General features: G+C 53.3%; 7 protein-coding genes across 7 annotated transcripts; all 7 read left to right on the top strand.

The window, feature by feature from the left end:
• Positions 1-77: 77 nt before the first annotated feature.
• HD553DRAFT_325286 (uncharacterized protein) lies at positions 78-984 on the top strand (the record flags this gene model as incomplete). Its single annotated transcript, XM_046181595.1, has 3 exons — positions 78-475; positions 547-848; positions 926-984. 3 exons carry the CDS (start codon positions 78-80, stop codon positions 982-984), a joined length of 759 nt encoding a protein of 252 aa, XP_046034916.1.
• A 626-nt stretch (positions 985-1,610) lies between these two features.
• HD553DRAFT_314975 (aldehyde dehydrogenase) lies at positions 1,611-4,204 on the top strand. Its single transcript, XM_046180422.1, is given in 12 exon segments — positions 1,611-1,834; positions 1,915-1,986; positions 2,050-2,103; positions 2,172-2,287; positions 2,362-2,523; positions 2,600-2,737; positions 2,814-3,088; positions 3,162-3,593; positions 3,605-3,606; positions 3,757-3,766; positions 3,857-3,939; positions 4,031-4,204. The coding sequence occupies 12 exon segments, from the start codon at positions 1,726-1,728 to the stop codon at positions 4,084-4,086; spliced, it is 1,509 nt and encodes a 502-aa protein (XP_046034915.1). The 5' UTR covers positions 1,611-1,725; the 3' UTR covers positions 4,087-4,204.
• Positions 4,205-4,464: 260 nt separating this feature from the next.
• HD553DRAFT_298358 (major facilitator superfamily domain-containing protein) lies at positions 4,465-8,558 on the top strand. Its single transcript, XM_046178580.1, has 17 exons — positions 4,465-5,054; positions 5,122-5,185; positions 5,254-5,454; positions 5,524-5,552; positions 5,616-5,658; positions 5,724-5,828; positions 5,900-5,910; positions 5,972-6,035; positions 6,097-6,445; positions 6,509-6,642; positions 6,701-7,452; positions 7,512-7,534; positions 7,610-7,746; positions 7,813-7,828; positions 7,891-7,945; positions 8,010-8,108; positions 8,175-8,558. The coding sequence occupies exons 1-17, from the start codon at positions 4,551-4,553 to the stop codon at positions 8,280-8,282; spliced, it is 2,694 nt and encodes an 897-aa protein (XP_046034914.1). The 5' UTR covers positions 4,465-4,550; the 3' UTR covers positions 8,283-8,558.
• HD553DRAFT_314971 (Mu homology domain-containing protein) lies at positions 8,559-10,679 on the top strand. The gene is made up of 10 exons (XM_046180421.1): positions 8,559-8,726; positions 8,794-8,819; positions 8,883-9,042; positions 9,106-9,173; positions 9,230-9,502; positions 9,562-9,691; positions 9,750-10,054; positions 10,120-10,243; positions 10,316-10,482; positions 10,546-10,679. The coding sequence occupies exons 1-10, from the start codon at positions 8,714-8,716 to the stop codon at positions 10,585-10,587; spliced, it is 1,308 nt and encodes a 435-aa protein (XP_046034913.1). The 5' UTR covers positions 8,559-8,713; the 3' UTR covers positions 10,588-10,679.
• A 195-nt stretch (positions 10,680-10,874) lies between these two features.
• HD553DRAFT_298351 (putative microfilament motor) lies at positions 10,875-16,253 on the top strand. Its single transcript, XM_046178579.1, has 21 exons — positions 10,875-11,098; positions 11,217-11,438; positions 11,503-11,874; positions 11,942-12,019; positions 12,086-12,170; positions 12,238-12,341; positions 12,410-12,810; positions 12,869-12,905; positions 12,977-13,088; positions 13,148-13,521; positions 13,587-13,949; positions 14,010-14,316; positions 14,376-14,467; positions 14,528-14,656; positions 14,715-14,836; positions 14,899-15,026; positions 15,092-15,156; positions 15,218-15,551; positions 15,609-15,660; positions 15,729-16,061; positions 16,126-16,253. The coding sequence occupies exons 1-21, from the start codon at positions 11,096-11,098 to the stop codon at positions 16,163-16,165; spliced, it is 3,753 nt and encodes a 1,250-aa protein (XP_046034912.1). The 5' UTR covers positions 10,875-11,095; the 3' UTR covers positions 16,166-16,253.
• A 1,897-nt stretch (positions 16,254-18,150) lies between these two features.
• HD553DRAFT_298349 (uncharacterized protein) lies at positions 18,151-20,746 on the top strand (the record flags this gene model as incomplete). Its single annotated transcript, XM_046178578.1, has 5 exons — positions 18,151-18,235; positions 18,304-18,636; positions 18,698-19,581; positions 19,647-19,991; positions 20,054-20,746. The coding sequence occupies 5 exons, from the start codon at positions 18,151-18,153 to the stop codon at positions 20,744-20,746; spliced, it is 2,340 nt and encodes a 779-aa protein (XP_046034911.1).
• A 1,312-nt stretch (positions 20,747-22,058) lies between these two features.
• On the top strand, positions 22,059-23,875 carry HD553DRAFT_314966 (aldose reductase). Its single transcript, XM_046180420.1, has 6 exons — positions 22,059-22,241; positions 22,378-22,444; positions 22,530-22,591; positions 22,794-22,990; positions 23,067-23,470; positions 23,549-23,875. Exons 1-6 carry the CDS (start codon positions 22,219-22,221, stop codon positions 23,759-23,761), a joined length of 966 nt encoding a protein of 321 aa, XP_046034910.1. The 5' UTR covers positions 22,059-22,218; the 3' UTR covers positions 23,762-23,875.
• Positions 23,876-23,977: the final 102 nt, after the last annotated feature.

The raw sequence follows: 23,977 nt of genomic DNA, 5'->3' as shown, positions 1-23,977 counted from the left end.
TGACAAAGATAACGTCCTAAGCCTTACTCATCTTCAACGCACTTTACAAAAAAACAACACCGCACGCATCCTTTGCAATGGCTCCCATTTCCAATCTTCCCGGCTCGGTCATCGTCGACCGTCAATACAGCTACCCCCCTTGTCCGCCCGATTCGCACATGACGGAGCGCGGATGTTCAGGGTTCGAAGAGAGCTGGCCTTGGACCTACGACCCTTCGACTACCCTCCAGCCCGAAACCGGGTTCCAGCCCGAAGGGACTGAAACCGAATGGCACGACCCATCCACCTCGACCCAGTCCGAACCGGAGCCCGTTTGGCACGACCCTTCCCAGGACGATGCCGGTGGGCCTTGGGTCGGTAGCACGCCTATCAAGGTCGAGTCGGACTACAAGCTCGCCGGTGTACCCGTCTTTGTGTGGGTCATGCTGTTCACCGCAATCGTCGCCGCAGCCTGTGTCGCCTTCTTCTTCTTTGCGTGAGTCAAGATCTGGGCCGAATCATATGCCAGCGCGCCAAAGCTAAACGGATCCGTATGCAACTGTGTAGGAGATACTTGTACCGTCAGGATCAAGCTATCAAGGCCGCAAAGGCAGAGGAAGCCGCCGCGGCCGGGGAGGCGCCTGCTGAGCCAGAAGAACCCAAAGCAGAAGAAGCCGCCGCCGAAGGGGAGCCTGCTCCAGAGGAACCCGCACCTGAAGAACCTGTTCCCGAAGCTCCTCCTGCACCTGAGCCTGAGCCCGAAAAGACTCCCTTGATGGCACAGGTCGAGGCGGACATCAAGGCGCTCCAGGAAACCCCTTCGCTGCCTGCGCTTTGGTACGCTTACGGAAACTTGACTGCGCGGATCGGTGAGTGATCTTCAGCCGTTCTGATAAAATATACCAGCTAACAATCCATATATATGTACCGTTCGTTGTTAATACAGACAACCACCCAAAGCCCATCACCTTCGACGACGTGGTTCGATCCATCCGACACCCATAAAATCCTCTATCGCGCCACCTCTCGCCGGCCTGCGGCCTTTCGACTAGCAACTCACGACACACATTCAGTGGATAGTCCGACTGTATTAATTTTCATATGCTTTACCGCTGTATTCCGTTTGGCCTGCCAATCCGTATCGTCATATTGTTGCATCCTCATGATCCAGACTGAATCGATATTCCACCCTTTTTGCCACGCGCCAGAGCGCTGCGCCACATGCCGGCATACTGTATGAGCGACGCGTATACAGATCGACACCTTACGCGATCGGGGTTGTCGGGCGAACGGTACATCATCGAACCGGTTCAGCCGACCGGGTTAAAGTCGAACCGAGCATTGGGCCAGGTTCTCGACAGTACCAGGACATTCTATCCTCCGATCACCCTGTCGCAATGACAGGGGCACCGAGACATGACTTCAACGACCTGACAGAGTCCTGACATTTCGGTCTCCCGGGACATTGTCAAGCCGTAAAACTTGAAACCAGTCGTGAGAAAGCGCCAAGTAGCCGGAGGACTCGGAAAGAGAGCCGTTTTGATTCCGCTCACCCCGCCCCGGCGATGGTCAGGTGTGGGGGCTGGCGGGGGTCGTTCGCTGGCCCGGGTCAGGTGCACTACGAGCTGCGGTATATATATACCGAGACAGATGATCAGGGTCGCCTCTGTCCTAGCTTCCCCTTCTTGACCGTCCCTGCACTAACCAGCGAAATAGTTCTTTGCTAAACAACAACTTTTAACGATCATGTCTTTCACTTACGACTTTGGGCAAAGCCACGCCAACGCCGCCTACAAAGGCAAGACCACCGTGAACACCAAGTTGTTCATCAACGGAGAATGGGTCGAGGGATCGGGTGAGCAGTGCCAGAACCAAGAGAGCAAGCAGATCCTCGACCACAGGCTAACTTGATCGTCTGCCCATTGACGTCTGCAGGCAAGACCATTGATGTTATCAACCCTACCAACGGCAAGAAGATCACCGAGATCCAGGAGGGTACCGCTGCCGGTAGGTTAAACCCTGTTCTGCATTGCATTTTGCGCTAACCGCTGACGCCCGCATCTCACACAGACGTCGACAAGGCCGTCGATGCCGCCGAGAAAGCTTACAAGACCTCTTGGGGCGGTAAGTTCCGCCCACATCAAGCTAGGCGTGCTTAGCGCATAGCTGACCAGTGTGCGTCCTGTTTGCAGAGCGAGTCTCTCCCGCTGAGCGAGGGAAGCTTTTGATCAAGCTTGCCGAGCTCATTGAGGCCAACGCCGACGAACTGTCCGCTCTCGAGACTCTTGACAACGGAAAGGCTTACTCTGTGAGTTGGTTACGCCCATCTTGCGCTTAGGGACAACAGTATTCACATTTGCAACGATCTATACTGCGTCTCAGATTGCGAGGGGTTTCGACATTATGGAAGCTGCTCACGTGTTGCGATACTACGGAGGCTGGGCCGACAAGGACCATGGCAAGAACATCAACATCGGACCCGGCAAGATGGCCTTTACCCGACATGAGCCCATCGGGGTGGTCGGTCAGATCATTCCCTGGAACGTGAGTTCACACGGTAAGATGGCAGGAATATATTAGGTGCTGATAGGTAAAACCTCTGGAATAACCTTTGCTACAGTTCCCCATGCTGATGTTCTCGTGGAAGATTGGTCCCGCTTTGGCCACCGGAAACGTCGTTGTCTTGAAGCCCAGTGAATTCACCCCCCTTACCGCCTTGAGGATGTGCGACTTGATTAAGGAGGCCGGCTTCCCCCCTGTAAGTGGCGAACCCCCGCACAAACACTCTCGATGACACCGCGCTGACCTTTTCAGCTCGTTGGGCTTGACCATAGGGTGTCGTTAACATCATCAACGGATACGGACCCACCGTCGGTGCCGCCATCTCTGAGCACCCTAGAATCCGTAAGGTCGCCTTTACCGGTTCCGGTGCCGTCGGTCGTCAAGTCATGAAGGCTGCCGCTTCTTCCAACTTGAAGGCCGTCACCCTCGAGCTCGGTGGCAAGTCGCCCAACATCATCTTTGACGACTGCGACCTCGACAACGCCGTCAAGTGGGCCGCCTTCGGTATCTTCTTGAACCACGGTCAGGCTTGTTGCGCCGGATCGAGGTGAGTTGGCGTCGGTATTGCGCAAAGGTCTAAAACGAGTCGGCAGGATCTAACCCGATTATATTCATCGCAGGGTATTTGTGCAGGAGGGCATCTACGACGAGTTCCAGAAGAAGTTCTTGGAGCACGTCAAGACCCTCAAGGTCGGCGACCCCTTCGAGGCCGACACTTTCCAGGGACCTCAGATCAGCCAGATTCAGTACGACAGGATCATGGGTCACATCCAGTCGGGCAAGGACGATGGTGCCGACTTGTTGTTGGGAGGAGAGAGGTTCGGACACGAGGGTTACTTCATCCAGCCCACCGTCTTCGGTAGCGTCAAGAAGGAGATGAAGATCGGTCACGAGGAGATCTTCGGTCCGGTCGTCGTGCTTCTTAAATTCAAGACGACGGAAGAGGCCATCGAGGCTGCCAACGATACCGAGTATGGTTTGGCCTCTGCAGTGTTCACCAAGGACATCTCGAAGGCGCTCAACGTAGCAAGCAGGATCGAGGCCGGTACGTGGATGTGGTCGTCTTCGTCTGTGGCCTCTGTCCTGAAAGTTCCGTTTTTTTTTCTGCTTCTACAGGCACGTGCTGTGAGTACTAGTCATCTACGCATTGTTATTAGTCCTACCTCGCTGCACTTCGGTTGACTGACTTTCGTATTGCCGGTTACTCGTCAAAAGGGATCAACCTGTGAGTATTCGTCGCTTAGACATCAGTGTGGAACGTCTTTCGTGGTGCTTCGATTGACTGATTTCCGTGTTGCCGGTCACATGTAAAAAGGTACAACTTCTTGACTGCAGAAGTCGCCTTTGGAGGTCACAAGCAGTCCGGTATCGGCCGAGAACTCGGAGAGGAAGCCCTCAGTGAGTTTGAAGTTGATACGACGCGCCGCGTTTCACGTCGGCGCATCAGGACGGCCGTTGAGCTGATCCTCCTATTTCTCCGAGTCTTCAGAGAACTACACGGAGTCGAAGTCTGTCATTATCAATCTGGATGGTTCTGCTCCTTGAGCGATTATTGCTACGTGTTCCACAAATGTCTTGAATTGATGACACAACTGGTTCTGTATATCGGATTTGATCCGCCGAGTAACATGAATATGAAGTACAAAAGGTGCATATCTGCCGTCGGATGTTGACTTGTGACCTGGGAGTGATAGGAGTATTCATCAAGCAAAAGATTGCTTGTATCCTCCAGAGGGTTTCGGGAGCCGGCTCAGGAGTGGCGCCACGTGCCGTAACGCTCGAGATTCCTGCCGATCAGCTTCCGGCGCGAAACGTCGTGCGTGCTCAGGTCCGAGCATGCAGCTTGGACTCGCTCTCGCTGATCGTTTGCGATGTGCTGATGGGATGGTTTGTTCGTGATCTTGACCTGCATTCCTCGCCACCTATCGAACATCGTCAAGCATTCTACATCTAGAATTAGACTGGTAGATACGGAGGATTGGACATACCTTTGCATTCGTCTGCCCGCCATGTCGAACGGGAAGAAACCCTCGCACATCGCGTTGCCGGCGAAACCATCACCGCAAGACGTGTTTTCCGCCTCTTCAGCTCTCGACTCTGCACCTACCCCATCATCCGCCAATGAATCGCCTTCTGGGACTCTTCACCGCAATGTCTTCGACTCTATCAACTCCCGCAAAAGCAACAATCGGAGCCACTTGAGCCCTTCTTTTGGAGGTGGTTCGAGGAAACCGACTTTCGTGGAGCAAGTCCATCCGAGATTGAGGGGTGCGAGCGGTACGCATGAACGGCCGGCCAGACAAAGCTTTTCCAGTCAGAATCGTAGGGCAAGCAGGATCACCAGCATGCATAGTACCAAGAGGAGAACGTTGATGAGCCCTGGAGCGGATGGAGATGAGGTTGGAAGTCAATTTGAAGCGGAAGGGAAGCCTGCTATCCCGGTTTTGGTACCGGGGATCAGGCCAGCATATTCGACGCCTTTACCGCTCTTGGCAATGATTGTCTTGTCCATCGTAAGCCTATACGGTCTCGATCTATATGAATATATGCTGTCAGACTGATGTAGCTTTGTGTTGACAGGCCATGATGTCCGAGTTTCTCTCTGCCAACGTTTCGACGCCATTCATCCTAAGGATGGTTCGAGGTAAGCATCAACATGCTAATGAGATCAAACCCAGCTGATAGAAATGCATCCTGAATTCTATCTTCCAGGCTTCTTTCTCTCCGGCGACAGGTCTCACGGAGCTCACCCTGACAACACCGAGACCGAAGCGCTCGTCGGATTCTGGACCGGCAACCTTGTCAGCGTGTTCTTCATCACCCAGTTCTTTACGAGCTTGCTGTGGAGTAGTATTGCCGATAAGTACGGGCGAAGGTTGGTACTGGTTGTCAGCTTGTTAGGCAGCGCTTTGTGTGAGTCTGAGAGCTGGATGCTAGTGGACGGCATTTGTTCGGGTTGCTGATCCAGAGATTCCGCGGTAGCCGTGATGACATTCGGAACTTCGCGCTCGGTCCGTCACTCTATTACTAGATACCTTTCAGGATATTTCACTGATGTATTTACCACTTTGCAGCTGCCCGAAGCGATCTGCGTCAGGCTGGCACAAGGAGTATTCGGTGAGTCGTCGCTCCTGCCTTCAAACGATCCCGCAGTCCACTAATCCTTCTTGTGGTGCATGTAGGCGGAAGCATCGGAGTCTTCCGAGGTTCAATTCGAGATATCACGGACCCTACCAATGAGGCAACGGCTTACGCTATTCTAGGTTTCGCGTGGGGTATGGGCGGAGGTGAGTCTTCAACCCGGATTCGGAAGTCATGACGCTTGACTGAACCTTGCTGTATTGGCTTGGCTCGATAGTCGTCGGTCCGGTATGTGTAGCTGTTCAGAGACGCGAGGCTTGCAGCTGAGAAAGTCTCGTGGTATTGGCAGATTATCGGTGGAGTCTTCGAGAGCCCGGCTGCGAATCATCCCACCTGGGCTTTAGGCAAGATCGGTGAGTAGTCTTGTGCGAACATTCTCTCAACTTTTGCAGCTGATACGAATGCCTTTACCAGAATTGTTCGCCACGTACCCTTACCTCTTGCCCACCTTGATCGCCGGAGCGATTCTGACTACTGGCGCTCTGTTGGCTACTCGTCTTTCTTGGGACGGTGGACCTCGTCGTCCCCGCATCGCCCTTCCGCTCGACAAGGAAGAAAATGACGCTGCACCCGCTGTTGAAGCCTCGCCCAGACCTGAATCAACAGTTGGAACTATCAGGAGAAAGGCATCCTCGGTGTTTGCCCCGCAAAGTGATACTTTGGACCTCACTCCTGCACAGATGAGGGTTGCAACGATCAAGGACGAGGAAGCTCAAGAGCGAAACAGGAGAGCTAGTCGTGCCAGCTTCGGTACTGCTTACGGGTGAGCCATGAGGGATCCGCTTGAGTATCAACGCTTGAACTTGGCTAACTTCATAAATGCTAGATACGGTGGGATCCGAGTCAAGCGAGAGGAAATGGCAGCTCGAGCTATGGCTGCCCAGGCCGGAACTTCTACTGACGATGCTGGTGCTGGTGAAGATCATGAGCATCTCGGCTTGGCGAGAAAGTTCTTGCTAGGTAAGCATGATGCTTGTCATCACGTCCGAGCCGTATACTGAGCCGAAAGTCATAATAGCCAACGAGGAGAATACTTTCAACTTGAACGAGCTCTGGGTCAGCGCTGCGACGGCTGCCGAGGATTCGGCTGTCTTTGAAGACGAGGACGACGAGGATGAGAACCAAAATGAAGACGATTCGCAAGCTGGATCTCGTCTCGCCACTCCCTCTCGCAGCAACTTTGCCGGCGCCTCGCCTTACCGCGACCGATCGCCTCTATTGGACATTCCCGAACCCGATCACACACCCAAGCCCCGTCTAGGTGGTCTTTCTGAAGCCGGATTGAACAACCGACTATCTTCCAACTTGCAACGCGTTTCCGTATCGAGCAGAAGGTTCTCCACCGTTTCCCGTCACTTGCCCGCCATTTACTCCAATACCGGACTGCAAACACCTCCTGCTATTGCCGCAGCGTACGAATCGGACTACCTAGACAGTCAAGGGGATGGGCCAAGTCACGCTGGCGGTATGAGCGCCATCCACGAAGGTCACACTGCCGAGCCATCTGCCGCGAGTGAGACCGGTACCATCAGGTTGAGGACGGAGACTGACGAACCGGAGATCACGCCGTCTGCTGGAGAGTCCAACTTCAGGGCCTTGCCGAAGTTGATTATTCTGCAGTATGGTCTATTGGCATTCCACGACACCGTACACGGCCAGGTCTTCATGACCTTCCTCGTTTCAGAGTACAGGGCCGGTGGGCTAGGTCTGTTCCCCTCGTCTTTCTCGCTCCTGATCGCCATCATGTGCCTGTGTCAACTCTACTACCAGGTAAGCGGACTTACTGCAGCTGAGCTCGGGCACAGATCGCTGAATGCCTGAATCGACAGTTCTACCTGTACCCCCATATCGGGTAAGTCTTTAATCAGAGATTTGGGAACGCTTATACTTGCATAATCGGCTGACCTGGATCGGTCATAATGTTTAGCCCGCCTCGGGGCAAGCTCAGTCACCTTCACATGTTCCGTCTCGGGAGCATGCTGTATATCCCGGCTTACTTGACTTTGCCGATGTTGAGGCGATTCGCCAATGAAGAGAGTCGAGGCAGTCCTATCGTCATGTCATGTGAGTGACGTCTACGCTTCCATCAGATCTGAAACTTACCATCTCTTGTAATTTCGCAATTCGCAGTGCTGATCGTCAATATGTATGTACATATGGCGTACATCCGCAGGTTGGCGTGCTGATATCCATTCTCGTTTCTATCAGGGCTTGTCGTTATGCTGGAGGAACTTTCAGCTACACCTCGATCATGGTCCTGGTTGTGAGCATCTCAAGCCCCTCTCAACTCGACACCTTGCTGATCTGCTCGTCCATTTCCCTCGCAGAACGCCATGTCGCCACCTCACGTAGTGGGATTGGCCAACGGGCTCGCTCAGTCTCTTGTCTCGTTTGGTCGATTTGTAGGACCGGTCATTGGTGGACTCGTGAGCAAACAAGATCGAGCTGCAAACCGCAAGCGGTCTCGCTGATCATCGATAATCGTATATCAGGTGTGGTCATCCGCTATGAAGGGTAGCCCAGACGGATACTATCAACCCTTCTGGGTGGTCGCCGCCGCATGCGCTATCCAGGTATCCCTGTCGTACCTCATCCGGTAGCCGATAGACGCAAAAGGTCGACATTCCGCTACACTTTGCCCGACAATCTCGTTTAATTATAGATAGTACAAACCAACCCCCACATCTTAATGTAGCCAATAATCGGCAGCTATGTAATCTGTTTTTATTACTCCAGTTTCCTCCGTTCCAGACTCTAGTCAAACCGTTGCGACCCCTGCAACCTTGTTCAGCTTCGCTTGTCCGTGCTGTTCGGTTCTTGCCGCGTCCAAGATCAAAGCGGCCCCTCAGCTGTGACAAGCACGCGGGATCGCGGGACTTTGTGTACGATTCATCTCGATAGGCATTTATATACCAAGTACCCTCCACTTCTGCCATCTGCAACTGTGCCGGCACACCCAGTCTTTCTCACCGAGGTTCCAACCGAGATCTGTAGGCTTGCATCAGTATCGTGAGACATAAGAATATACAGGATGGCCAGTGTCGGTGAGTCTGGCACGGAACTCGGGGGCTGCCAGAATTGAGCGTATCTAACGTCTTCATCTTCCTGTAGTTTGTATCTGTGATCTCAAGGGAAAGGTGAGCCTCGCAGCCCGTGAGAAAGGCACACATACATCGAGGACTAATCGTCACGTCTTATAGTCCCTGATTCAACGGTCATACCGGGATGACGTCTCACCAACATATATCGAGCGATTCATGCCTTTGGTCCTGGAGATGGAAGAAGAGAATATCCCAGTAACGCCATGCTTTTCTAGCGAAGGGATCAACTACATGCATATCCGTCATAACAACCTATATCGTGGGTGATGGTTTGCTTTAGTGCCTGGCCGATCTCAACCTCACTCCGTATGACCTTTGGCAGTACTTGCTCTTTCGAAACGGAATTCCAATGCTGTCGAGATCATCCTGTTCTTGCACAGGCTAGCTGGGGTGAGCCAACCCGAACGCCATTAGATCCGTTCCATGGTCTAACTTAGGTCGTATAGGTTCTCATTGAATACTTCAAAGAGCTCGAGGAGGAATCTATCCGGGATAACTTTGTCATTATCTACGAGCTTCTCGACGAGATGATGGACTTTGGTTACCCCCAGACGACTGAGAGCAAGATCTTGCAAGAATACATCACGCAAGAATCACACAAGCTGGAAGTAATCCGGCCTCCTGTCGCTGTGACGAACGCCGTATCTTGGAGAAGCGAGGGGATCAGGTACCGGAAGAACGAGGTGTTCTTGGATGTCGTTGAGAGCGTCAACCTTCTGGTAAGTCGGATGATCAGTGGGTGACAGCATCGAGGATCGCGAGCTTATTCCGTGAACAGGTCAACGCCAGTGGAACCGTGATCAGGAGCGAGATCTTGGGAGCCGTCAAGATGAAGTGCTACTTGTCAGGAATGCCCGAACTGCGATTGGGACTGAATGACAAGGTCATGTTTGAGAACACTGGCAGAGGTCAGTCGTTCAAGACCCTTGTGAATATGATCACACGTATTCATTGTTCTTCTTGCAGCCAACCGAGGAAAGTCGATCGAGATGGAAGATGTCAAGTTCCATCAATGTGTCCGTTTGGCTCGATTTGAGAACGATCGAACAATCTCGTTCATCCCCCCTGACGGCGAATTCGAGTTGATGTCATACCGGCTATCCACTCCCGTCAAACCGCTTATCTGGGTGGAAGCTAGTGTCGAGAACCACAAGGGCAGTCGAGTGGAATACGTCGTCAAGGTCAAGGGACAGTTCAAGAGGAGGAGCACGGCCAACAACGTCGAGATCTACGTTCACGTTCCGGATGATGCAGATAGTCCCAAGTTCAGGGTAAGTATCGTGCGCTCAAGCAATTCCCTTGACGGATACTGATTTGACCTGCTCGTATATCATAGGCATCGGTCGGTTCGGTTGTATATGCACCGGAAAAATCTGCCTTTGTCTGGAAGATTAAACAGCTTGGCGGTGCTAAAGAATACTTGATGCGAGCTCACTTCGGTCTGCCCAGTGTGCGAAATGGTAAGTTGAAGGATGTCCTAGTCTAAAGCGAATTCAGTACGCCAGACTAATTCTTAAACACTACATCTGCAGACGAGGTGGACAAGCGAGCTCCGATCTCGGTCAAGTTCGAGATTCCCTACTTTACGGTCTCAGGAATCCAGGTCCGATACCTCAAGGTTGTGGAGAAGGCTGGTTACTCTTCGCTGCCTTGGGTGCGATACATCACTCAGAATGGGGACGATTATACCCTTCGGACGGTGAGCATGTTCCACTGGTCACGTCCCGCGACACTTCTGACTAATGACCCTGGACCCTCGCAGATTGCCGATACCAAGCAGTCGTCGATTATTGCACCACTTTGATCGCGTGCAAGATCTCAACATGATGTACGATTCAGCTTTCTTGTATTTTCACGAGATATATGTGCAATTTTGTTTGTCTATACAGAGAAGGCTTCGGTTCGATCGGTTCATTGATCCTCTGCCTCATCGCTCAATTGCTCATCTTCGAGTCTCCTTTCATATCGCCGTCCACCGACGTCACGGCGTGGTACACGCAATTGCTTCCGCGGCGACCGCGTCGATGATGGGTAAGGCTCGCTGCTATATGGCTGTACCCTTGCGACGATATACAAAGCAACTCAAGTAGGCAATTCGATCCGCTAGATCATTTTCTGATAGCCTTACAGTTCTCCTTGCTAAATCTAGACCGTCGGCGGCAACATCGCAAGATCGAACTGGACGACTTGCGACTAGACGCAGGAGCACAGCTACAGCTTTCTTGCTGAAGTGACGATACCGATATACCGATCGTAGGGCTCGGCCGACAAGTAATTAGAACTACCTTAGCAGTAGATCTACAAGTGATAACATGGTAAGTTCGAAGGCTAGAGGAATCAGGGTTCAAGGTTTGATGTCCGATGCTCTGCTCGACATGTCAATCTGTTATCTATCATCTATCCTGCCAACACGGCTTACATGGCGACCCATAGGCTATCTCCAAGAGAGCCGGAAAGAAGACTGCCAAGTCTGGAGCTTCGGCCCAGCTTCCCACTGGAAATGGTGCCGGGGGGAAGGCCGTGGTCAAAGCCGACTGGAAGGAGTCCTTCAAGAAGAAGCAGGTCGGAGTCAGTGACATGACTTTGTTGTCCACAATCAGCAATGAGTCTATCAATGACAATCTGAAGAAGAGGTTCGAGTCTGCGGAGATCTACGTGAGCTTGTCTTTGGTAACTGGTATACACTCACAGCCTTACTTACTGACGAGGCTTTTAACAGACATATATCGCTCACGTATTGATCTCGGTCAACCCCTTTCGAGATCTGGGCATCTACACCCCTGCTATCCTATCCTCGTACGTGGGCAAGAACCGTCTCGAGGTACCACCTCATGTCTTCGCCATCGCCGAATCCTCATATTACAACATGAAGAGCCATAAGGAGAATCAATGTGTCATCATTTCTGGAGAAAGTGGTGCAGGCAAGACTGAGGCCGCTAAGCGAATCATGCAATACATTGCCGCAGTCTCGGCTGAAGCAGGAGGTGATGGTGGGATCGAGGGTATCAGGGAGATGGTTCTCGCGACCAACCCTCTTCTTGAGAGTTTCGGATGCGCCAAGACTCTGAGGAACGATAACAGTAGTCGTCATGTAAGCAGTACATTTCTGAAGTCGCCAAGGCGCCGATTGCTGAGATGCACCGAGTCCGATGACCCAGGGAAAATACCTCGAGATCATGTTCAATGCATACGGGCAGCCTGTAGGAGCGCAAATCACCAACTATCTGCTCGAGAAGGTAATCAGATGCGGTGGCTCGCAGATCGTGTGATATAGAGCTGACATCATATTGCCTCTTTCTCAGGGAAGAGTCGTTGGTCAGCTCAAGGGGGAACGAAATTTCCATATCTTCTACCAGTTCACAAAAGGAGCTAGTCAAGCTCAACGCGGTAAGCAGCAGATACCTTGTTTTCGGCCCAACCCAAATAGCTGAGCTGAGTCGTGCCATGCTTTCAGAGGCCTTTGGATTGCAAGGCCCGGAGGCGTACAGTTATACGAGCAAGAGCAATACGCTGAGCGTTTCGAGCATCGATGACGTGAAGGATTTTGCCGAGACTATTGTGAGTGGACTGAACCACGCCGGGTTCTTTTCAAGGTTCCCTAGTTTGACAATCACTCCATTGTACAGACGGCGATGAACGTCATCGGTCTCTCGGAAGCAGAGCAGACCTCGATCTTCCGAGTCATTGCTACCATCCTGTGGCTAGGAAACGTCACCTTCGTGGAAGGAGACGATGGGAATTCCAAAGTAGCGGATACCGATGTCACCGATTTCGTCGCATACCTCATGGAAAGCCGGCCCGAGCAAGTTGTCAAGGTCCTCACGACTAGGGTCATGGAAACGACGCGTGGTGGCAGGCGGGGCTCTATCTACGATGTCCCGCTCAACATCGTTCAGGCTATTGCTGGTCGTGATGCTTTGGCTAAAGCTCTATACAACAACCTGTTCGAGTGGATCGTCTCACGAGTGAATGTCTCGATGGCAGCCAAGGTGTCTCCAGACAATGTTATCGGAGTCCTGGATATCTAGTAGGTTGGCTTATCGAGATGGGCTACAGCTTTCACTGACATGAATTCCCGTTTGCAGTGGCTTCGAAATCTTCCAGGACAACAGCTTCGAACAGGTAAGTCACGGAGTCACAAAGAGATCTCGCTTCAGCTAGTATGACTAAATTCTTCTTTTTCGCGACCGCAGCTCTGCATCAACTATGTCAACGAGAAGCTCCAACAGATCTTCATTGAACTGACCCTGAAGACCGAGCAGGAAGAGTATGTTCGAGAGCAGATCAAGTGGACACCTATCAAATGTAAGCGTCACGCCTGTCGTTGCCACATCTCCGGTGCTGACATGCTTAAATCTGTGCAGATTTCGACAACGCGATCGTCTGTTCTTTAATCGAGGACAAACGACCGGCTGGAATCTTTGCCACATTGAACGATGCAACCGCTACGGCACATGCTGATCCGGGAGCTGCGGACAACTCCTTCATCCAACGTTCCTCGATGCTGTCATCGAACCCGAACTTTGAGCCGCGAGGAAACAAGTTCTTGATCCGACACTATGCCGGAGACGTGACTTACAACGTCGCTGGAATGACCGACAAGAATAAGGATGCTCTAATCAAGGACATCTTGGACCTTGTCGATGCAAGCAAAGACCAGTTCTTGCACACCTTGTTTCCCGACCGACCGGATCCCGACTCGAAGAAGAGACCCCCTACTGCCGGAGACAAGATCAAGGTAAGCCGCTGTCCTGTAGCTGCGATCCGCGTTGCGTTATTGACTCTGCTGCTGGGACCTTCCAGTCTTCTGCGAATGCGCTCGTCGAGAATCTCATGCGAGCAGAGCCATCATATATCCGTACCATCAAGCCTAACCAGAACCGATCGCCCAGCGAATACGATGACAAGGCGATCTTGCATCAAATCAAGTATCTCGGTCTGCAGGAGAACATTCGAGTCCGACGGGCTGGATTTGCTTATCGAGCAGAGTTCGCCAAGATGATCCAGAGGTTCTATTTGCTGTCGCCTGCTACATCGTATGCTGGAGATTACATCTGGCAAGGGGACGATCGGTCTGGGTGCGAGAGGATATTGAAAGACACCGGGATCGCCAAGGAAGAGTGGCAGATGGGAGTAACAAAGGCCTTCATCAAGAATCCCGAAACGGTATGTTTCAAGCTTTGACCGGAATCGACGAATCTTTAGCTAAAACTGCCGGATGTTCAGTTGTTTGCGTTGGAAACAATGCGTGACAGATACTGGCACAACATGGCAGGACGTATTCAGCGGGCATGGCGCGGCTACGTTCGTCATAGGAACGAAATGGCGACGAGGATTCAGCGATTTTGGAAGAATCAGAAAGAAGGCCTCGCTTACGCCAGAAAGCGCGACTACGGTCATCAGGTGCTTGGCGGCAGGAAGGAACGTCGTCGCTTCAGTCTGCTCGGGATGAGGAGGTTCATGGGCGACTACCTCGATGTGGGCGGCAGGAGCGCTCAAGGCGAGATGTTGAGGAATGCCGCCGGACTGGGACGTGAGTATTACCGACTTGTTGATACACCGCGTTTACACGCTGACGCTGCGACAATACAGCTTCGGAGCCCGTCTACTTTAGCTCTCGTATGGAAATCCTGGTCTCAAAATTCGGTCGAACCAGCAAATTGAGCCCTCGATTCCTGATCGTCGTAAGTGAGGACCGGCTGCTGTCGATCACCGATCGAATCTGACCTGCCATGATTTTTCAGACCGACAAGGGCATGCATATCGTCGTGTCAACTATGGCTGATGGACGCTTGAACACGTCTTTGGAACGAAAGATCCAGCTGGTGACGATCCGAGGCGTGTCGTTGTCAAATTACCGGGACGACTGGATGGTGCGTATGCTGTGTCCTTAAGACGTGACGATTTGGCTGAACCACTCCGGCCTGATAGGCCATCAATGTTACTGTCTGCGAGGAAGGTGATCCCATCATCGTGGTCCCGTTCAAGACCGAGTTGATCCAGGTCCTCATGTCTCTGACAAACGGGGCGGTGAGCGTCAACATTGGACCGACGTAAGATTGAGCGATCTGTGGCTCTGGAAGCAATGTATCGCGCTGACGACCGATCCTATCAGGATCGAGTACAACAAGAAGAAAGACAAGAAGGCAAGCATCAAGTTTGTCAAGGATCCGTCGGCTAGGACAGACGATGCGTACAAGTCTAGCACCGTAACGGTCGGTCAAGGCGAACCGCCAAATTCGGGTGCGTTGCTAGAGTTCCTATAGGAAGCCCGGGGAACGATTGCTGATCAGAGCGTTTCTCGGTAGTATCTCGACCTATGCCAAAGCGAAAGCCTCGACCAGCCAAGCAGGCCAAGACGAACGCTGCAACTGTAAGTGTCGTGGTCTCGGACAGAACATTGGTGACGCAACGCTAAATCCTATCGCTTATAGGCCCGCGCTGCCAAATCCCGACCTACAGCCAAAGCCTTGCCGGGCGCTTCTAAACCAGCGCCTCCCATGGGCATATCATCCGCACCCGTGGCCGCTGCGGCACCTGCACTTGCTCCTACCTTGAAAGCAACGCCTAAACCGACTGCTCCCATGCTCAACGGGGCGGCCAAAGCCACGCCTCGAGCGGCCCCGCCACCTCCTCCTGCACCTCCAGCTCGTGCAGCAGCATCGGATAAGGATATGTACAAAGCCTTGTACAATTTCCAGGGTCAGGAAGGCGAGATGAATCTCACAAAGGGCGAACTCGTCGAGGTGAAGACCAAGGACGATAATGGTGGGTCAATCGAAGCTTTGTGTTACATTAGTGCTGTTACTGATCGACCTCCTATAGGTTGGTGGCTTGTGGTCAAGAGCGGTCAAGAAGGTTGGGCTCCATCAAACTAGTAAGTGACGGGCGGCAGGGGAGATGTGCTGTTTCGATACTGATATAAATTGACCTGCAATGTTTCAGCCTCAAGATGGTCCCGAAGACTGCACCACGAGCTGCAGCCCCGCCTCCTCCTCCACCGCCCGCCCCGGCTGCTTCTGGGGGCGGATCTATGAATGCTGGTCTCGCACCTGCACTCGCGCAAGCCATTCACGCTCGCAGTGGCGGCTCAGGTGCTTCTACACCGAGCGGTTCCCGACCGTCCTCTGTGGTCGGTAAGCCCAAGCCTGTCATACCATCAAAGCCTGCCGCCCCGAAGATTCCCGCCAAGCCTAGTGCTGGAGGTGGTAATGCGGCCGCGGCTCCTGCAGCCGCTCCCGCTGCTAGAGGTATCGGTCAACTCGACTTGTCTGCAGCGTGAGTGTCAACGCTTTCCTCAAACTCCTATCATACAGATGCTGAATTCTCATCCTGTTCGTAGCCTTGCCAAGCGCATGCAGAGGCCTCCTGCCGACGATTAGACTATGTGCCACTTGGTACGAAGGGAAACAATGAGGGTTGTATACATGAATGCATATGCTGCCAAATTTCGATCTAGATTCCGATTGATTCTGATACAAGGTCATATATGGTCGTGATCCTGTTCGATCGGAAGTCCTCGAACTTCGATTTGTTCTTGTGCGATATAAACCTCGAAGCGTTGCATCTTAAGTCGTCGCCTCCGCACCCGGACTGCAGCATACCAATAATTGACTAAGAACTAAGTAGACTTGTTGATCGTTACGACTTACAGCTAAGCTAGTCCGCTTGTTTTGTTACCGAATACCACCATATAAGGTACGGACGCACGTCTCTTTCGCCACATCCACAATTCACTGCAAGGCGCAAGCAATACCAAAGGACGAGACCTTTGGCCGTGATACCGGAAGCCGAGATCCTGGTGCAGAGGGACTTCCAGTACCACTAGGACAGCTCTGTATCGATCAGTTCCGTGTCCTGTTCTTTTGCAGATCAAAGCTGGAGTTTAGACGGCATCTGGATACCCTCCATCACTTGCACTTCAAAGCAGCGACCGGAGCCGCCTTCCCGGCTGAGCTGATGGCGGTATCACCGTCGGGGCGAGACGCGCAGCGCACAGCAGATTTATACCCTGGCAGAAGCTCGTGCTCGGGCGATACAACCTGAAACATCGGGATCTTTGGATGCCGCGCAAACAGGTCAACGACCGTTCTCTAATCTAAGACCACACCATTTGTACCTTGTCGTCCATCACAGAAGACGAGCTTGCGTTTCACTCGATTACGCCATTTGGAATTGGCCCGTCTCGCTGCAACACGAGGGCCGGGAGGAGGCTTCGCTTCCCCGCGTTTCAGGGGGGAACAAAAGCGATTGGAACGCGTTTCGGCGATGGGGCGGGGGGAATTTGCATCCGAGACATTTCGAAAGGGATTGATGGATTGATGAGAATTGTTTGATGGGGATGGAGGAAAGGGGACGATCACTTTATCGTCCAGGACGACTTGCGAGACTGACCCTAGATAGCACTCCTAGCTCCTAGCATTTGCCGGGCTCAATCCTTCATCGAACTAGCAGGTCGAAGTCGTCAACGTCGATTTGTCCCTTTCCATTGACGCACGTTGCGGCCAGATCCGAAACCCTTCCCCCTTCATTGCTGTGCCGTTCCGGTTCAAAGGACTTTCGCAAACCTCGAGCCGATTCTTCAGACCTCGACGATTTCCATCAAGTTCTCAACATCCTTGACCACAATCACACCCGTACTATATCGTTATAGCGGGCATCAGTCCTGACGCAAGGACGAACCGGTTCTCAGTAAAAATGAGCCTGTTCCGCAGGTCAAAGTCGAAGAACTCTATCAAGCAAAAGGACAAGCCGCAGGATCATGCTCAAGAGCCGACGCCGGTCCCAGCGTTCCCTCACCATAATGGGTTCTTGACTGCAGGAGGACCCACGGTCGATGACATGGGAAGGAGGAGGGAGAGGGATAGTGCGATCAAGACGGCTCCAGTGGGAAGGAGGAAGGAGAAGCCGGAAAACTTGAGGGATCGGGTCATCAGTCAACCGTGAGATATTTCGGGCAAGAATTTCGGTACACAATCGTTCAGGGCTAATATCGACTCTGCTCTCTGCTCGTCTCAGCCGTATGATCCACTCGACCTATCCCGTCTCCTCTCCCTCGACATCAACATCGAACAACCCGACACCGGTTGCCGCCAACTTTCGTCAAACAGGACCTCCTTCGCCGATGACCCCGTGCTCGATCCCTCCGCCATCTCCCTACCTAGTACAACCTAACTCGACTTTCATGACGACCCGTTTCCCCCTCCTCTCACGCTCCGGCACTCTCAGCTCTCAAGCGAGCTCGATGACGCTTGCTTCAAGCTCGTCATTGACCAACTCTAGTTCTGGAGGGGCTTGGGTCGGAGTGACCGGAGCGAGGCAGACTTCGGCAGAGGGGGTCTTGGCGACGAGACGAGGTTTGGGGTATATGTGGCCCGAGGCTGGGTTGGTGCTAGGGTTGGAAGATCTAGTGGGGTTGGTCGAGGATTGTTGCCGAGAACTGATAGAAAGAGGTTAGCCAATCGGACATTCGTCCGTTTCAAAGTATTTCCTGCTAACATAAGCTGCATTGCCCGACGAGCAGGACTCAAGACCCCATTACTCTTCTCCTGCGAAGCTCTCCCATTCTCAGCTCACCGTTTGACGAACCTCCTCCAATCCTTTACTTCCACCCTCCGACCCTACCCGTCCCAAATGCCCGTCTCCCAGCAAGCCAAGAAGACGACGGAAAAGTACCGGACGTACGTCGAGGACATCAGGTTTTCCGGCGAATGTGAGATCGCTTGGTTGTTACGGTGGGGGTTGGCGCGGGTCGTGAGGATCGAGAGAGCTGGTGGGGTGGATGGGGAGAGGAGAGAGTCGAGAGGGTTATTAGAATGGGAACGGTATGAGGACTGGAGGGGGAGAGAACGAGGTAAGTGGGGATCCTGAATCCGGACAAAGCGAATTGACAGTTAGCTGATAACGTCCGGCAGCCTCGAATTACGATCCTATGATGTTCGATATGCTATATCGGGGAGTCTCTCCGAACCTGGCCACGATCCTGAAGGAACTCTTCACCCTCCTCATGCACCTCGCAGCCAACTCGACCGATTCGGGTCTCACTCCGAGCGTCCTCTCTGGTCTCTTTGGACCGCTCATCTTCGGCCTCGGTCCGCATTCCTGTCCGTTCGATACCGCCCACACCGCGTTCGTGCGATCATCCGGGGCGCTCGAACACCTCTTGCTCGCCTTCATCCGGTTTGAGGAGGCCAAGCACGAGCGATTGAAAGGGGGATTTCCTGGAAGGTTACGGGATTGGACTAAAGGATATCCGGGGATGATAATCTCTGACCGGGAACTGGACCAAGGACTTCCCCGGCGTGGCGTCAAGGTCAAACGTCTGGAAAAGGTCCGTCGGTACGTACGCGCGTATTCCAAGGACCTCTTGAGCAGCGGACAGGAGTGGGGACAGGAGATGAAGCAGTGCGGAGGCGTCCAATGGGAAGCCTGGGAGTCGGTCTTGCCACCCGTTGTGAAAACGAGGCGTTCTGGTCCCCGGGTATCGGAGCAGCCTAGGCAACCCTCGTTGACGGATCGGCAGAGAAAACGACTCTTTCTTGCCAGCGAAACGATCCCGTTGCCCATATCCTCCTCGCCTTCTATGGGTTTCGAAAAGGTCGACGTGCCAGGTAGCCAATCCAACGGGTCAGGTATCAATCAGTTGGCCAGCGCGACCTCGCGTGATTCGCTCGTCAACAGGCAGGAAAAGTATGGTAGTCTGGCCGATAAGAGTTGGAGCGAGTTTGAAGGCTTTGGCTTTGGGGAGGGGGTGAATAAGGATAGGCTCGAGTTCAACTTGAACGAGGGCGCCAAGAAGGTGAGCATAGATCGTTCTGCACCTTGTACCTACCGCCTGGCTGATCCCGGTCGTTCGGCTACTAGGAAATCATGCAAGCCAAGAGGCAGACGATATCCTGGCAAGATTTCGCGTCGCCGCAAGGCGGCTTTGATCGCAGCAACGAAGCGCTGTCGAAATCCCTCTTGTTCTCGCCGCCCGTGCAGGAGCAGATCCAGCACTGGCCGGAAGAACGGGAAGAGATACAGAAGAAACTGAAAAAGGCGTACAAGGAAGCCATCCCATTTACGTGGGATACGACCCCGGCGGTCGTCAATGCTCGAGGAGCGTTTGTAGAGGAGATGTTTCTGGACATCTGGGTAGAATTGCTGTATGGAGGAGGATGGACCGACACGGAAGAGTTGACGTTTCGGGAAGCGAACTGGGTGCTGGTGAGTAGCGAGTTCGCCTTCAACTTCTTGGCAGCCCAACTTAATCGGCATTCCGGTCGCAGGTGGAATATAAGCTACAAGGCGCTTCGTCGGCGCTCCCAGAATCAGAAGGCGGTCGAGTCTTTCTTTTCGAAGAGATTGTTCCACCCGCCTACCAAGACCAGCTTGCTAATCCCAAGCAGAAAAAAGCAGGCGGGTTGTTTTCACGCTCCAAGACCACCAAGAACGCCCCAGCCAAAAAGGAGGCGCCAATTCGGCCCACACGCGATGAAGCAGAGTTTGACGCCATTCTTCGTCGACATACCCCTACGAAACAGGTAACCCTCTCGAAACCGCTGAACGGAACGATAGCCCATGTCGGGAACGGGATGCTAGCTCCTGCGGCCGTATCGGGTGAAATCTCGCCGTCTCGAAGCAGGTTCCTCTCGAGACCAGCATCTAGCAGTTCTAAAACCGAAAAGAACGCTAACGGGGTAAGAGTGGAAAGTAACGGAGTCCACGCGATGAAAGGCTTGTTCAAGCGGAAAGAATCACAAGAAGATAGGGCAGGTCGACAGCCTGCTGCGTTCATATCAAGCGAGTACGACAATATCTCGACGAGGACAATGTCGGGACCGAGCAGCGGGGAAAGCATTGTAGGTAACGAAGACGGGCGATCGTATGCGCAGCCGAAACCGAGGCGACCAGAAGCTGAAAAGTGGATAGGTGAGATACAACGCTTGTTCTCGTGCCAACGGGTTGTGACTGACTTGTGATCCTTGCTCTAGATGTGCTGGTAGCTAATGAGACGACGACCGTACCGATGGGATACCCAGCGGAGCCACAACTCCAGTCTTCGACTTACCCACAACTCTTGGCGCCACCACTCGGCCGAAAGGCTCACGACGATCGCTTCTCGAAAGGTTCCAGTGAAGAGTCGTTCACCACCTCGACCCGTACAACCTTGCGTGTACCTCCGCGATCACCTCAGAGTGCGACTACCTCAGACCTTACGTCAACGCCTTCTCAAGCTTCCCTGATAAGCTCGACAAGCGACCAGGAAATCTATGCTGAGGGACCGCAAGAGATACTCTCAAAGACCCCGACCCGACCGGTGATCGCGACAGGCGATCTCAGACGAGACATTGAGCTCATGAAAGAGGAAGCGAATCGACATTCCCTGGACGACCCCGCTAGAGAAGCTCACTTGCTATCCACTCTGGGGCCTCCGCTACCGGTAAATCCCCGCGATACCGTTTTCAGCGTGATCAGCGGGTATGGACATCATCGGACGCATAGCGATGGAGTCTCGCCCATCGTACCGCCCTTGCCTCCTCGACCGTGGGTCAACCCGGAAACGAGCGAGAACGTCTCGGTTCCACTTCCGCAGAACGGCACGATAGCGACGACTGTTAGTCAAGTGGGAGCAGACCAAGTGGAACCTGTCGACCTGGTCCCATACCGACAGAGCTATGCGTCGGATTACAGCGAGTCGAGCGATTTCGTCGAGGATCCCGTTCGTGATAGCGACATTGATGATGACAGGAGCCATATTCGGGAATCGACCGTGTCGTCAGAGTACATCTTTCAACCACCTGCGCCGATCATCGATGCGGACGATATCGCAGCGATCGCCCGACAACCTAGTCCCGGTCGGGTAGAGCATGGAATTCCTCTGCAGTCCCGTGAGTCGTGCTCGTTTCAGCGCAGATGTCGATGTCCGATACGATGCGATGCTGATGTCTTCTATCGCTGCGGAACCCAGTGCAAGAAGAGGACGAGGATGATGATCCGCAATACGGCCCGCCGGTACCTAGTCGAACGTTACGACGTCGTTGAACCCCATCATTTCATATCGAGTTTCTTCCTGTTATACCCACAACGACCATTCCTATGAGATTTCGTTCGAGCCTGTTCCATTTCTGCCATGTGTTCCCCCGCTCAACGCCGGCGGCGCCCTTCTGCATCCGCGGAACCAGAGCGAGGTCGACAGAGACCCGGTTTCGGCGAAATACCGCGTCTTCATTTCATCGGCGTATTTCTCGGTCGGAGGGTTCTCGGAGGAAAAGCGTGGGGAGTGGGTACGCTGGAGAAGTCTGGTCGGTATATAAACCCCCAGCGAGGCATTCGACCTCTTGCTGTTCCCACCTCGCCTCTCACCCTCTCGCCTTTCAAGCAACTCTCTCTGCATTTACATTCTCACCCCCTTTGCCCTACCAACCAAAGAAAAAACAACAACTCTATCAAAATGTCTTCCCCCGCTTGGTCCAAGTGAGTTTCGAGTCGCACCAGGTGGTGGAGTCGTCGACCGCGGCAGCTCATCATACCGTCTTTCTTGCCTCCTCGCTCTGCTTCGCTGCTTTCTGCTATGCTCGCTTCTTACTGGCACGTCCCTTGATGTATCTAGGATCACCACCACCCTTAACACCGGAGCCAAGATGCCCATCTTCGGTTTGGGTACGTGGCAATCCGCTGTAGGTCTTCTCTCGACGAGCTCGCCGCTCTTTCGCTCTCAGCATTACAACGTCCTGACGAATCGCTCCATTCCTCGTTCTTCAGCCCAACGAGGTCAGGACCGCCGTCAAGGCTGCTCTCCAGGCCGGATACAGGCACATTGACACGTAAGTCGGCAGCCCCCGCTTCGACTCCAGGCCTCCCCCGCCTCACATTTCCCTCTATACACCGACGGGACGCTGACCTCCGTGCTATTCTGCTTCCCATTACATCATTTCTCTCGTGATTCCGTTTACGCCATCGCACGCGACGCTCATGCCGCTCCCTCTCTATCCTTCCTTCGACACGTTTTGCTTCCGACGTCTTCAGCGCCCAGGCTTACGGAAACGAGGCCGAGGTCGGTGACGGTATCATCGACTCGGGTGTTCCCCGAGAGGAGATCTTCTTGACCACCAAGATCGACAACATGGAGCACAAGGACGTCGCCAAGGTTGTCGACGAGTCGCTCAAGAAGCTCAAGACCGACTACGTCGACTTGATCTTGATGCACTGGCCCGTCTCGATCGGTGAGTCGCCCGTTTCCGGAGGCAGCGCATTGCGTTACAATGACTGACGTACTGTACGATTGACTACCCACTCCAGACCCCGTCGACCGTGAGAACCAGAAGGTCCTCTACAAGGACTGGAACTTTGTCGACACCTGGAGGGAGATGGAGAAGATCCCCTCGTCCAAGGTCAAGGCTATTGGTGTCTCCAACTTCGGTATCGAGAACTTGAAGACCCTTTTGGAGTCTGCCAAGACCGTCCCCGCCGTCAACCAGTGTGAGGCCCACATCAACTGTCCCTCGACCGCCCTCGTCGACTTCTGCAAGTCCAAGGGTATCCACTTCACCGCCTACTCTTGTCTCGGATCCACCGGTTCGCCTTTGGCCAACGACAAGACCTTGAAGGAGATTGCCGAGAAGCACAACACTTCGACCCAGAAGGTCTTGTTGGTCTGGAACATGCAGCGAGGAGAGGGCAAGCACATCTCGGTCATCCCCAAGGTGAGTCTCGCGTCGGCAACTGTTTTGCGTCCATCGGTTCGCATGCTGACTGAGCTCTCGTCTTTTCGCGTACTGTAGTCCGTCACTCCTTCCCGTATCGAGGACAACTTGAAGCTCGACGGACTCGAGTTGTCTCAGGAGGAGATGGACAAGTTGAACGCTTGTCAGGACAGGTTCAAGGTCTGCAACGAGTGGCTTCCCCAGCTCGTCTTCAGGGCACCCGGAACCAAGGCCTCGGACAAGGGAAGCCGAGACTTCTACGACAAGGACTCGCTCTTCGAGCGAGAGTGATTTCGGTCGTATCCCCTTGAGCGTTTCGTGATCATCAACCATGCAGGCAACCACTTTGTAACCAATAACGAATAGTCATCGCAACATTTACGTATGCATTCATGGATGTCGAATCTTCGCCGCACTGGTCGTCTTTCGACATGTAAATCGTGCCCATTGCCAAGAGCTCGGTGGGACTTGCTTTCGATATCGACCGACGTGAGGCGAGGTGGTCCG

Source organism: Filobasidium floriforme (genome assembly GCF_021052385.1).
Source record: "Filobasidium floriforme strain CBS 6241 chromosome Unknown HD553scaffold_17, whole genome shotgun sequence".
NCBI classification, from domain to species: Eukaryota; Fungi; Basidiomycota; class Tremellomycetes; order Filobasidiales; family Filobasidiaceae; genus Filobasidium; species Filobasidium floriforme.
The sequence above is the reverse complement of the archived record's forward strand: the minus strand, read 5'-3'. Positions and strand labels throughout refer to the sequence as shown.

Excerpts from the sequence above, each read along its gene's own strand:
- HD553DRAFT_314971 (XM_046180421.1), top strand. Across the intron at positions 9,692-9,749 it reads GTTTGAGAACACTGGCAGAG|CCAACCGAGGAAAGTCGATC; the intron begins GTCAGTCGTTCA and ends TTCTTCTTGCAG. Across the intron at positions 10,244-10,315 it reads TCTGCCCAGTGTGCGAAATG|ACGAGGTGGACAAGCGAGCT; the intron begins GTAAGTTGAAGG and ends CTACATCTGCAG.
- HD553DRAFT_314966 (XM_046180420.1), top strand. The coding sequence starts at position 22,219 with ATGTCTTCCCCCGCTTGGTCCAA. Across the intron at positions 22,445-22,529 it reads TGGGTACGTGGCAATCCGCT|CCCAACGAGGTCAGGACCGC; the intron begins GTAGGTCTTCTC and ends CTCGTTCTTCAG. Across the intron at positions 23,471-23,548 it reads ACATCTCGGTCATCCCCAAG|TCCGTCACTCCTTCCCGTAT; the intron begins GTGAGTCTCGCG and ends CGCGTACTGTAG.
- HD553DRAFT_298351 (XM_046178579.1), top strand. Across the intron at positions 12,906-12,976 it reads AGGACAACAGCTTCGAACAG|CTCTGCATCAACTATGTCAA; the intron begins GTAAGTCACGGA and ends TCGCGACCGCAG. Across the intron at positions 15,027-15,091 it reads AGGCGAACCGCCAAATTCGG|TATCTCGACCTATGCCAAAG; the intron begins GTGCGTTGCTAG and ends GTTTCTCGGTAG.
- HD553DRAFT_298358 (XM_046178580.1), top strand. The coding sequence starts at position 4,551 with ATGTCGAACGGGAAGAAACCCTCGCACATCGCGTTGCCGGCGAAACCA. Across the intron at positions 6,446-6,508 it reads AGCTTCGGTACTGCTTACGG|ATACGGTGGGATCCGAGTCA; the intron begins GTGAGCCATGAG and ends CATAAATGCTAG. Across the intron at positions 8,109-8,174 it reads GACCGGTCATTGGTGGACTC|GTGTGGTCATCCGCTATGAA; the intron begins GTGAGCAAACAA and ends ATCGTATATCAG.
- HD553DRAFT_314975 (XM_046180422.1), top strand. The coding sequence starts at position 1,726 with ATGTCTTTCACTTACGACTTTGGGCAAAGCCACGCCAACGCCGCCTAC. Across the intron at positions 2,524-2,599 it reads GTCAGATCATTCCCTGGAAC|TTCCCCATGCTGATGTTCTC; the intron begins GTGAGTTCACAC and ends CCTTTGCTACAG. Across the intron at positions 3,089-3,161 it reads GCTTGTTGCGCCGGATCGAG|GGTATTTGTGCAGGAGGGCA; the intron begins GTGAGTTGGCGT and ends TATTCATCGCAG.